The 12249-nt window shown below is 43.6% G+C and overlaps 1 protein-coding gene across 4 annotated transcripts in view; it reads right to left on the bottom strand.

Annotated features, from left to right (window-relative positions):
* Window positions 1-1376: 1376 nt before the first annotated feature.
* Window positions 1377-12249, bottom strand: part of MTOR (mechanistic target of rapamycin kinase) — a 115944-nt gene continuing 105071 nt past the window's right edge. For 3 of the 4 annotated variants that reach the window (XM_059691265.1, XM_059691264.1, XM_059691266.1), the window contains 10 exons: window positions 12036-12158; window positions 10621-10703; window positions 9438-9510; window positions 8874-8948; window positions 8345-8480; window positions 7508-7573; window positions 5330-5410; window positions 4979-5059; window positions 2896-3001; window positions 1377-2271 (listed from right to left, as the gene is read on the bottom strand). In XM_059691265.1, the coding sequence (XP_059547248.1) occupies window positions 2256-2271; window positions 2896-3001; window positions 4979-5059; window positions 5330-5410; window positions 7508-7573; window positions 8345-8480; window positions 8874-8948; window positions 9438-9510; window positions 10621-10703; window positions 12036-12158 (840 nt within the window). In that variant the 3' untranslated portion in view covers window positions 1377-2255. Of the gene's footprint in view, window positions 2272-2895; window positions 3002-4978; window positions 5060-5329; window positions 5411-7507; window positions 7574-8344; window positions 8481-8873; window positions 8949-9437; window positions 9511-10620; window positions 10704-12035; window positions 12159-12249 lie in introns of those variants that run through there. The other variant, XR_009452110.1, reaches the window with a different exon arrangement.

Raw genomic sequence — 12249 nt, 5'->3', positions numbered from 1 at the left:
CTAGGGCTGGGACACCCTTAATACAATTCATTTGGCCTAGTGAGTGTTCATTAAATGTTAGCTGTAACCATTATTCAGAATATCCTATTAACAGGATACTTGTTTTTCACTGTCCTCCCCCACCCCTTCCCCCCAGTGTGTACCCTGGCAGGACAAAGGCCTAGTCTAGTTCATTTTAACAATCTTTTTTAGCATTTATTTCCTACTAGGGGCCCGGTGCACGAAATTCGTGCACTGGGTGTGTGTGTGGGGGAAGTGTCCCTCAGCCCAGCCTGCCCCCTCTCACATACTGGGAGCCCTCAGGCGTTGACCCCCATCACCCTCCAATCGCAGGATCGGCCCCTTGCCCAGGCCTGACGCCTCTGGCCTAGGCGTCCGGCCCGGGCAACGGGGACCTGCAGGTGCAGCAGCCCCGCGATCGTGGGCTTCGCTTTAGGCCCTGGCAAGGGGCCCCTACCTCCTGGGACTGCCAGCTTCGACCGTGCCCAGCTCCCATCGCTGGCTCCACCCCTACTTCCTGCTATCACTGGCCAGGGCAGAAAAGGCACCTGATTCTCCGATCATGGCTGGGGGGGCAGGGCAAAGGCTCTTAGCTGCCCCCTGGGTTTCCGATCACTGTCAGTGGCAGGGGGCTTCTTCCTGCTTTCCTTTTCGCCTCCCTGCATTGTGCCTACATATGCAAATTAACCGCCATCTTGTTGGCAGTTAACTGCCAATCTTAGTTGGCAGTTAATTTGCATATAGCCCTGATTAGCCAATGAAAAGGGTATCGTCGTACGCCAATTACCATTTTTCCCTTTTATTAGTGTTGATGGTTCAATCTAATGCCATGTGTCAAGCTGCACTGCATGCTTTGCATGGGTTATTTCATCCTCAAAACGACCTGATGGGGTAGATCTTACTATTATCTGCACTTTCAGAGGAAACAAGACTCAGATTCTACCTGTTTTAAAACCTCACGTGGTTCCCTGTTGTCCACAGCATCAACTCCTGGCTTTTGAACTGTGAGGCAGGCCAGTCTTGCCCCACTGTACTTTCTAGCCTCCCTTTAGTTCCCATTAGTCTTCTTATTCCCCACTGACCACTGAAGCAGTTGTGCTGAACTATGAGGTTCAACTGCGTGAAACTTAGTGGTTATTGGTCCACTCCGGCCCGGTGAACAGTCTGAGGAAACGGACCAGGTCACGTAGATCTAGTGTCTTTCATAGTTCCTAATACTAACTGCTTAATGAATGTTGAAGGAATAATTGCTTCCTTTATGAACTACTAATTATGAATAAAAAGCCATTCATACAAAAAACAAAGGAAAAAGCAAAAACAACAAAACAAAAGGGGAAAAAGCAAAATAAAAAAAGGAAACGAGTTATTCATACACGTTTTTAAAACTCTGATGTCATTTATTGGCACAAAAATTATTCTGATACAACATGGAGTCTAGACATGATACACTTTATACTTTGTGCACTTAATGTGTCTTTTGCTCATCATTCCCAACATGTAGGTGAGGCCTTCCCTCTGTCTCAGCACCTCCATGACACCGCTTTTTTCCAAGCCCCTGCTCTAAACACAGCATTCAGACCTCACTGGACACATCCCAGAACCGTGTGGGCCACTCCTCTGCAGTGTCCCCTCCATGCTTGTGCTCAGCCGAGGCCGCCAGCTCTGAAGAAACCCCATACTAGTGGTCTGGATCTTGGCCTGAAGGGTTACATCGCAGCATCACAGGTGAGGCAGAAGACAGACCTTTCCCACCCATTTTGGTCCATCTTGCAAATGCTGTTGCTGGACCAGTGAGGTAATGGGATGGGTGAGTGAGGAAGTGGGCTCCTCCCGCTTCCTGACAGTCCAGAATCCTAGGACGTGTCCTCCATGATCCGAGGTTTCTGGACGGCGCTGTGTTTGCTGTGTGCATGTTGACAGGAAAGACTAGGCCACTCTGCTATCAGCAAACACGATGAGTTAAGTCAAAACCCGTAATTCTTAAGTTATGATCTTCTGTTCCCCAAAATCAATGGCTTGATTTCTGTAGTATCACTGTCCTGGGAACCAAATCAAGCCTGTGTTTCAACAATATATTCTTCAACAGCAGCTAGGAAGTTGGTTACACCAACTTTTAATATACAGTAGTTTTTTTCATTTACATTTTGAAATATTTAACAAAGCTGAACTTTCTGACCACTGTTCAGCTTAGTGGAAACATATACCAAAGTACAAAAGGCTCAAGAGAAATGCTGTGGGCACGTCTGGGCCTCCAGTTACCAGAAAGGACACCTAAGAAGACAGAAAGAAAAGGAATATTTTAATAATTTGGGCTCTTCAAAGCTTTACACAGCTCATCGAAAAAGGAAAGACCACGGTCTGACAACCCCGGGGACACTGCCTGAGATCTCCCACCACTAATTGTGCAGGACGCACTCATCTTTTCCAGCCAACGCTGAGCCTGCCGCGCTCCCAGGACACTTCCCTGTAGCCCTCTCTCAGCTCTCCCATCCAGCGTGCCTCAGGCAATTAATCAAATCAGACACGAGTGGTCCCTGACGTTACAATCCCAGGTCATTAATGTGTCTTTCCATCTTCTCTGTCACTGCTCTGGTTTCTCTTTTCTTTGCCCTTCCTGTATCTCAGAACTGACAGCAAAAATCCCAAAAGATCCCTTCACCCCGTGAAAATAAGAAGGCCTCACTCTTCTCAACCAGGTTAAATATACTTTTAACTTATTTTGGTGTTATTTGCCTTCCAAATATATATCCTTTTTTAAAAATTTTCTTCTTTTTAGAGCAATGAGCACACAAAGTGAGTACAACTTTTAAAGGGCCATGAAACTATGATTACACTTCCTGGGTCTCCCCCAACTCCTATTTGTGACTGGACACAGGGAGGGTCCTGCCTGCTCACCAGCCAATGTAGCACTGGCAGAGGTTTTCGTGGGATGTGGCTTGTTTGATGAGCAGCTCCACTTGCGTTGGGACATCCAAAGTGTCATCATGAGAGAAGTCCCGACCTAGGACAGGGAAACAGGAACATTTAATCTGTACCTGGTTTCAACTCCTGCTTGGCTTAACTCTCTGTGCAGCCAGTCAGTTTGTCCTCATACAGGTGTACAAAGGCTACACGAGAGCTGGATTTTAAATCCACCTCCACGTGACCTGAGCCTTTCCTCCCACCGGGCAGTTGCTTCCATTATAAATTCATAACCTCGAACCTCAAACAGGCACGTGACACTGCCTGGCCAGCTCACGCTGCTTCTTTGGCAACATGCCTTTCCGTTTCATGAGGATTATTTCAAGTCCTCTATTCTCCCCACATGTCCAAACCTCTCCTCTGGCTTCTCACCCTCATCTCCTGAATTACTGAACCGTGACACAGGTTTTGATCCCTGATGTGTTAGGCAGTGTTCAAGGTGCTGCATTTGTTCGATCTGCGCTTCCTCTTCTTTGCTCCCATTCAAGGGCAAGTTCACCTGTGCTTTGGAGCCTCACAGTATCAATGACCCATCCTTTCACTTGTGCCCTCAAACTCTCCCTCTCAACTGCCCTTTTCTGTTTTGTAAACATGTTCCTCTTTTCTATTGAAGAAACAAAAACAAAAACAAACCCTCTCATGCAACTCCTCCTCCTCTAGATATGGGCTCTCATCCCTGCACAGCCTAACTTCTCAAGAGTTTTGAACTTGTCTGCTTTCTTTGCTTCTCTCTCTCACTTCATGTTCCCTTCAATTGCTTCAGTCTGTCTGCCAGGTTCATCCCAGCTCTCAGGTCACCAATGACTTGGAGCCACCTTTGAGCCCTCCGCATCATCAATCCTTTTGATTTCACCTAACAATGATCTCTTGAATTCATCTCCACTGCCACCACCCTAATCAACTGTCTAGCTGGGATGGCTAGGGCAGCTGCTCCCTCCCCTCTAATCTGTTCTCCACACACAGCCAGAACAGGCATAGTGTTTCACCCACCCAGACCCTCCTCTTCCCTCCCACCCTCTTAAAAACCTTCAGTGCTTTGCTACTGAGAGTCAAAACATTTTGCACTGGGCTCCTCCCAGCTTCCTTTCTCTGTGGCAGTCAGACCAGCCGCTTTTTCTCCCTCCCTCCCTCCCTCCCTCCCTCCCTCCCTCCCTCCCTCCCTCCCTCCCTCCCTCCTTCTCTCTCTCCCTCTGGGCCTCTTTCCTTGCCACACTGCCTCCCACCAGAACAATCTACCCCTAATGAACTCCTCTCAGCGTTTACCTCCTGGCCTGGTTTGCTCAGGTACATTCCTCTGTCAATGGCAGCAGAGCCCAAGTCCCTTTCTTCCACTTAACACAGTGCCAGTTCCCCTTTAGACCCCGAACCCTGCAGAGGCAGGGACTCTGTCTGTTTTACCCACTCTGTTTCTTCAGCACCTGGCTCTTGTAGGTGCTCCATAAATAATATACCGACTACCACTCTACGTGCCAGGCCCTAATGTGAGTCACTTGGTACCCCATGTCTCACTGGAGCCTCACTGACTTCTGAGAGGCATTCTCGTCATCTTCAGACCAAGAGACACATGGGAAGTGGTGGAGCTGGGTCTTTGGCTTCCCCGACTCCCACCCCATGTCACACTGTCTGGTCAATGTGACATGTCTCCTTTACAAAAGCACGCATTTCTCTCCTTCCAGAGTCTCCCCTCCATTACAGCTATCAAAGTTCATATTGGCAATGATCAGGGTGGTCAGATTTACTCTAATACCAGTCACGATATAAAACTTTCCTGAATTTGGCTGACTTTGAACCCAACGTAACTTTACTTTCTTCTGTTACACTGAGATTAACCACATTACTTGAAGTAAACTTATTAGAAAGAATCAGAGAGGGTTCTTAATTGATGGTTTCAGAGACACTCCAGTTAACAGCATAGTTTAGGCACCAACACCACTAGAAAATGGGAGTGACCACCATTCAAGGAGAGAAAGTCACTCAGATTTTATTTCCTTGTAAGTAAACATGTCCACATACTCACCAGTGAGCTTATCTCGAACTCTGTTAATAATCTCAATAGCTTTCTTATTTAGGGCCTCTGGTTTGACCAGACCATCTCCAACTGGAATACACAAAAGTAGAAATAACAGAATTGGATCATCACAACAGGTTCCATAAATGCCCCTGCTTTTCTCAAATGTTCATGCGTGTGTTGAGCAATTCTTCCTCTGTGTCTACCTTTGTCCTCAGAGCATAATGAGAAATTCATGGAACCTTTTCTGCTCAAAGGCGGTTTTGTTGCTTCATCTCATTGACCCTCTTGTGGTAAAACACAGCTGCTATTTTCTTAATGAGCTAGTTACTGGCACAAGTCCTCAGAGGTTGGACTTACTGAAAGAATGGATAGATTCTGGCACTGTGGTCCCCGTTTTCTTATGGGCTGGTTCCCCAAGTTCCACACCATTCAAAATTTCTAGGAGGAAAACAATCAATTAGCAGAAAATTTAAAAAGCCATTGTTCTGAGGTATTAGCTCTAATTCTTCATACACTATATTCCCTCTGATTCTGGCCCTACATACCTCTAAGGGGAAAAGGAAGCATTATGTTACTCTTTATGTATTTAAAAGCTTTTAAATCTACAAAGCATGACTTTTCAGGCAAATATTGTAGCATTAATGAAGTGTTCTGACATAGAGAATAGGAGTATGAGTCAAAGACCTGGTGACTTATTTGGTTCAACAGAAACTGGCAATAATATAAAGAAAACCAGTTTTCAATGGGTCACACATATGACTGAGGATTTTTTTTAATCCTCAATATGTTAAGAGAGAAAGTGAGAGAGAGAGAGAGAGAAACATCGATGTGAGAGAGATACATTGGTTGCCTTCCATATGGGCCCTGACTGGGGATTGAACCTGCAACCTTTTGGTGTACAGGATGATGCTCCAATCAACTGAGCCACCCGGCCAGGGCTGAAGTATTATTCTTTGGAGGAACTTATACATCAATTCTGGGGAGAAAAAAATCCTCAGGCCTAGGGTCACCCTCCACTGCCTATGGCCTTCAGGAAGAAAGAGTCTAAAGTCTGAATTATGAAGTTATTCACACAATGCCCTTGTCCACTACACACCTTCAAAATGAACCTAGTGATGATGATACTTTTTTAATGAGGCTCTGGAACTTAACTTTTAAGGCACAAAAAACCAACCGGGTCTATTCCCATCTGCTGGCATCAGAGCTGGCTGTCCTAATTCCCCGCTGCGTGCCCCAGGCAGCATGGGGAAGTCATCCAATGATGTAGTGAAGAGGTGGGCGCTGAGAGTTCAACAATAAGTCTCACATACTTTGGATGAGACCAGTCACTTACACAAGGTACCCCAGATCCCATGGGTGATTTAGGTATTTAAGGATGCTATCATGTGTCTAGGGTAGAGTCTACACATATGCAGAGATGTAACCCAGGATTCCAATTTCCTGCCCATTTTCCCTTCTACCCATCCAGATTCCATCTGTCCAGTAAGTATCAGCTTAAATTCCACCAATCCAAGAGCTCCCTTACCTACTGCAGCTCAGACTGATTACTCTGCTTGCTAAGTCCACAGTCCTTTATTCCAAACCAGATCATGTGGTACTTGATTACACAGTGGATGTACTGTTCTCTTATTATTTAATATATATTTTGGTCAATTCTATAATGTGATTCTGTGCTTTAGGGCAATCTCTATGTCACATTCTTTTTGCATCCTTAACATTGTTTGGCGTAGCTAAGTAACTAGTTGCAAGTGTTCCATAAACGACTGAAGAGAATATTTACTTTTTTTACACCCCCAACAGTATTTCCCAAAATGTGAACTGTGTAGATGTTAGATTTTATGAGGAAAGAAGGGGCAAGCTGGGGTTTGGGGACAAGAGGAAGGTTACACGAGGTTGACAGCTTTCCTGTAAGACCTCTGAAGAGTGCTCACACACAAACCCCTGTGGGCTCTGGCCCTTGTGGGGCACTACCTTCCTGGGGGCCTATTCCGTGGACCACTCTCTTGGAAACAATGTTTTGCGTGGTTTTCTGGCTCCTCAGGCAGCAATGTGAGTATACTTCTGCTGCCTGCACCTTTCCACTTCTGAGCTATTAACAATGCTTTAGGATCAAGGTAGTATAGCTAATAACTATCCCAATCCACACACTGCTCAAGGGCATGCTAAATACTAACTAATATTCAGACACACCTTTAAATTTATTTCTATAGCTACATTAAGATTGGATAGTTGGATCAAAATTTCTGAGCTTTAGGTACCCACTCCATCCTGAGAGGCATTAAATAAAAAAACATATACCAGGTGCTTGCTGCTCAGTAGATATTTCTATTCCACGTTATTGAAGTTAAATAAATGCCCATGAGGTGAGACTTTAGCAGTGATAGAATCTTCCTTCCCTTTGGGTGACTTCCCGAATATTCAGCATCTGTTCCTACTGTAAGTCATGCCTCCTAATGCAGTAGCAGAGCTCACCCTGTTCTGGAAACACTCTGGATAGAAGGGGACAGAATGTGTGTCTCCCACGGGGGCACCTACCTACTGACTGGCCAGCAGAGTAGGAGTCTGTCCTTGTCCGGGACCGCTTGTTGCCTTTGGTATTTGCTAGAGAAAGAAGTAAAGGGATGATTAAAGAGTGCCTCAGACTTTGACTTGAAAGTAACTTGGTTGATGTGATATTTTCTTACAATCATAAATGTATAGTATTTCCAAAAGCTATATCCCCTAAGACAGAACCAAAGGTGTACCACTCAGGAGTCGTGGGTGGATGTGAGCATGGATGTGCCATCCTGAGGGACGCTCTCTTGTCAGGTTGGAGTTAGAGAACGTAAACCAGATCTCCTAAGGTAAAAGCATGACTTAATCGCAGTGATCAGACTCCTCGTTAGTAAACTCTTCTTGTTAACACGTTAAGCGCCCAGCCTGTTTTGGCTTCCGGATGGAAAGTATAGTGTCAGTCACCGGTGGCTGACTGGGCGCTTCACGTGTTAATAAACTTCGAAGGAGGTGGGAACGAAGGGCAGAGGGAGATAATGCTGACTCAAATCACAACTGTTTGCATTTCCTATCAAAATTCCAGCTTGTTACTCTATATGAAACCTAAACAAACAAAAAGCACTGAGGTACTTCATTTATACTGAAAAATATTTTAGATAATATTCAAATTGGTGACTGGAGTTTTATGTTCTGGTTAATAAAAATACTTGAAATTCATTTCCGAACACCAGAGTACTTTGTGAAATGTAATGCAATTGCTCAGTAATACAGCTCAGGCTCCAGGCTTGAAGGGCCACAGGCTGGTGAAATGTACTGAGTCAAATACTCCTCATTTGGGAGGGTGTGGACTCCAGCTCCCAGGCACTTGCTAATACTCACTGTCCATCAGCCTCCAGTTCAGCAAGGGGTCGTAGACAAAGGCTTCCAGCACAGCCATGACGCTGTCCTTGTGTTCCCGAAGCACTTCCATCACGGTGTGGCATGTGATTCTATAGTTTCCATCCAGACCAGTAACCTGCACAAGGGCCAGAGCCACTCACCACACAAGTCACTGATACTGGCCCCTTAAGGCCTCAGGACCAAAAGTCAGACAGTCGAGAGGGTCCACCACCCCCACTGAGGAAGCAGACACAGGCCAGTACCCATGTATCAGGCTGGGAATGTCTTCAGAACAAGGGATCAGTGAGGTCACAATTGTGATTCATATGAAACATTGTGATTCATGTGACATAAAGAATGGTAATACTTTCAAAGATTATTTTTAAAACAATGGAAAATACCAGAAAAAGACTACAAAAATACTCCAGGCATTTTGGGGAACTGGTGAGCTCTAACAAGCAAGTCTGTTGTCAGGGTTCTAACTGTATTGCCCCTATTTCAAAGCAGCTTGTTACCAGTATCTACTCACCTCCATAGCATTGGTCAACATTCTTGTCAGTCTAAATGGAATCTTCTCTGGGAATTTCTCTCTGGTCATAGCAACCTACAGGGTAATACAGGGAAAAACCCAATCTAGTCGTTAGATTGTTTTTTTTAGCTAATGCCAGGAAAATAGGGGGGCTTTCCTTTCCTTTCTATTTCAATTAAGCACAGAAATGAAGTAACTTGAGTTTAGTGAGGGGACTTGAAAAGGGATTTAAAAGACAACTAAGAAGGAAAAAAGACAAAGAGGGGAAGAAGAAACAAAAAGAAAAAGTGTGCATCATGCTCAGGCCTTGGACCAGCAGGCCATGCGGAGGATGAGGGTCCTCTATTCAAAGAGGCTCAGTGAGTGAGTGCCCTTACCCCAAGGGCAGTTTGAATCCAACTAAACCAAGTATTAAAGAGCACGGATTTCATTTTTCAGACTGACTTCCTAGCACCTTGGCAGGAGAGCAGGGGTGAGGTTGAGTTTGCCAAAACGGTCAGAGGAGGGTGAAAACTGGTCATCCGGGAAGGTGAGCTTCTGTGCTGCTCTGGAACATGTGCTCACCTCAAAGCAGTCCCCAAAGTCAATGTGCAGGATCTTCCCACTCAGCCGGTCCAGCATCAGGTTGGATGGGTGTCTTTGAGAAACCGAATAGAGATCAGGGGAGGAGAGGGGAGAGAGGGAGGGTATCAAGAGAGCAACACTGATAAATAAATCAACAAGTATGTGATACTCTAGGCCACAGGTTGGCAAAGCACAGGTCAGGCCAAATCCCGGCCCCCACCTGTTTTTGTAAATAAAAGTTTTATTGGAGCACTGTCATGCTCATTTGTTTAAGTATTGCTTCAGGATGCTTTTGTACTACAACAGCAGACATGGGCAATTGTGACAGAGATCGTATTATATGGCCAACAAAGCCAAAAATATTATCTGGCTCTTTAAGAAAAAGTTTGCCAACCCCTACCCTAGGTCTGAAACAGGATTTATCTGTGTGAATCACAAGTTGCCCACAATACCATGATAATCTAGTCACAAGATAAATTGTTCCTGGCAGAGCTGGCATCTCAGAGTGACAGGCTCTGTCATTACTGCTCAGGACCTATCACAGGGCCTTGTCGCCCTGAGCCCATCCAGGCAGGACCACCTGAATTCTGTAAACAGGCATTCTGCTTTTTAAAACACACACAAGTATTTATTATTTTTGTGTGATAAAATTATTTTTACTCTCAAATAAGTGTATGAGACATGATCCCAGGAGAAAAAATAGTGGACATAAGAGAAGTAGTTTTTTAAAAAAGTCTGTTGAGTCAATTTCTGTGCATTCCTTAACCACTACTGCAGTCAGTACATTAAGATGAAATTTATTATGAAGAAATATTGGCAGGATCTACTTTGGTTGGTTTTAATTACAGAAATAGAATTATTTATCTTAACATAGTGGTGATTGATAAATGTTTATTGAATCAATCAAATCAACTGGATTTAATATGGTTTTTTAATACATGAAACCAACCTATGCAGAAAGTAGTGCCCTTGAACTATGATTTTCCTTCCCTTTAGTTTGATGTGTTGCTCGCAGGCACGGATAATAAATAGGAGACTAAGGTTGATGCCGCAAAAAATGCCTAAAGTACAAAATACAAACGTTTACCAATGGTCAGAAATCTCACTGGGATACAAAATGAAACCACTCAAGAATACCACAATGGAGGAAGAAGACTTAAAGAAACAAATTAAACTCACTCACCTATCTCCCAGGCCCAAAATATACCCAACCATGGACATGACAGCTAAAGAGCGGGTATAATTGGTTCTTCGATCAAACCACACCTAGAACACAGGAGCACGAGTGAACCAGGCTCTGGAAACTTTAAATAGTTTCCACATAAGTGTACACAATCAATTATTTGCTTATACTCTACCATAAGCAGTTAGAATGTAGAATGGAATAAAGATCCCATTCACAATTACAAAAAATAATAACCCATCCTCGAAATAAACTAAAAAATGTGCAGAACTTAGATGAATAGGTAAATTAAACTCAGCTTAGAAATGTAAAGACTTGAATAAATAAAAATATCCATTTAAGGATATCCACTTAAGATTGTCAAGATATCCTCCCAAATTATTAGACACATTTAATGCAAAATGTTTCCAAAACGTATCTGGAAAATAGCCAATGAGAAGAGTCTTGTATTAATAGTACAGTACTTGAGGAGAAACAGGCAGAAAGATCAATGAAAGAGAATAGACACTCTAGAAAGAAAACCAAAGGCATATAAGAATTTAGTGTATAACAAAAAGGAGCCTGGCTGGCATGGTTCAGTGGTTGAGCATCTATCTATGAACCAGGAGGTCACGGTTCAATTCCTGGTCAGGGCACATGCCCAGGTTGTAGACTTGATTCCCACTGTGGGGCATGCAGGAGGCAGCCAATCAATGATTCTCTCTCATCACTGATGTTTCTATCCCCTCTCCCTCTTCCTTCCTCTCTGAAATTAATAAAAATATATTTAAACAAACAAAAATAATCTTTTAAATAGGGGAAGGATGGGCTATATGGTAAATATTGTGATACTGGCTAGTCATCATAAGAAAATAAAATTTATATCCTAATCTAGATTCCAAATTGGGTTAAAGATTTACATGCAAAAACAAATCTTATAATTATTACGATATATGTAAAAAGATATAATCTTGAAGTGCAGAGGGCCTTTTTTTTTCTTTTTTCCTTAATTAGGGTTTTTCTAAATATAAAGCCAAAGGCACAAATTTTAAATAATTAAAAATCTGGTAATTTATAACTTTAAAAATGCCTGTATATAAAAAACAAAAACAAAAATTAAAAACCAAGGAACATACCATTAACAAAATTAAAGCAACAAATAAACAGGAAATTTATAACACACATGAAAAAGATTTAATCACCTTAATATATAAAGAACTCAAATACTATCATAAGTAACAGGAGAAACATTAAAGTACTAAATCTACATCTGCTAAAGTGCACGGCTTACCCATTTAATCTTTGTAATAAAAGACTGCACATAATCTCCAGCTAATCATGACAGAATGCGCCCACAGGAGCATGAGCACGAGAAAGCTTCCTGACAAGAGTGGGTGCCAAAGTGCAGCGTGTGCGTGGAGCCGAGAGTGCCGTACCTCGGAGCTGGGGCTTTTCAGCCACAGCAGCTTGGCCAGGTCGTCCCCAGCTGTGTTATTGACGGCGTGCTCAAACACCTCGACCTTCTGCATCAGAGTTAGGTGATCATAGTCGGGAGCCATCTGTATCAGGACACAACCATTGTGAGAGCAGCCCAAGACAAGCAGCTTAAACCCAGGAAGAAATAAGGCTGAGGTCGAGACAGAGCTGGTT

Source organism: Myotis daubentonii, chromosome 3 (assembly GCF_963259705.1).
Source record: "Myotis daubentonii chromosome 3, mMyoDau2.1, whole genome shotgun sequence".
NCBI classification, from domain to species: Eukaryota; Metazoa; Chordata; class Mammalia; order Chiroptera; family Vespertilionidae; genus Myotis; species Myotis daubentonii.
Note: the sequence above shows the minus strand (reverse complement) of the source record. Positions and strands in the feature narration are given on the sequence as shown.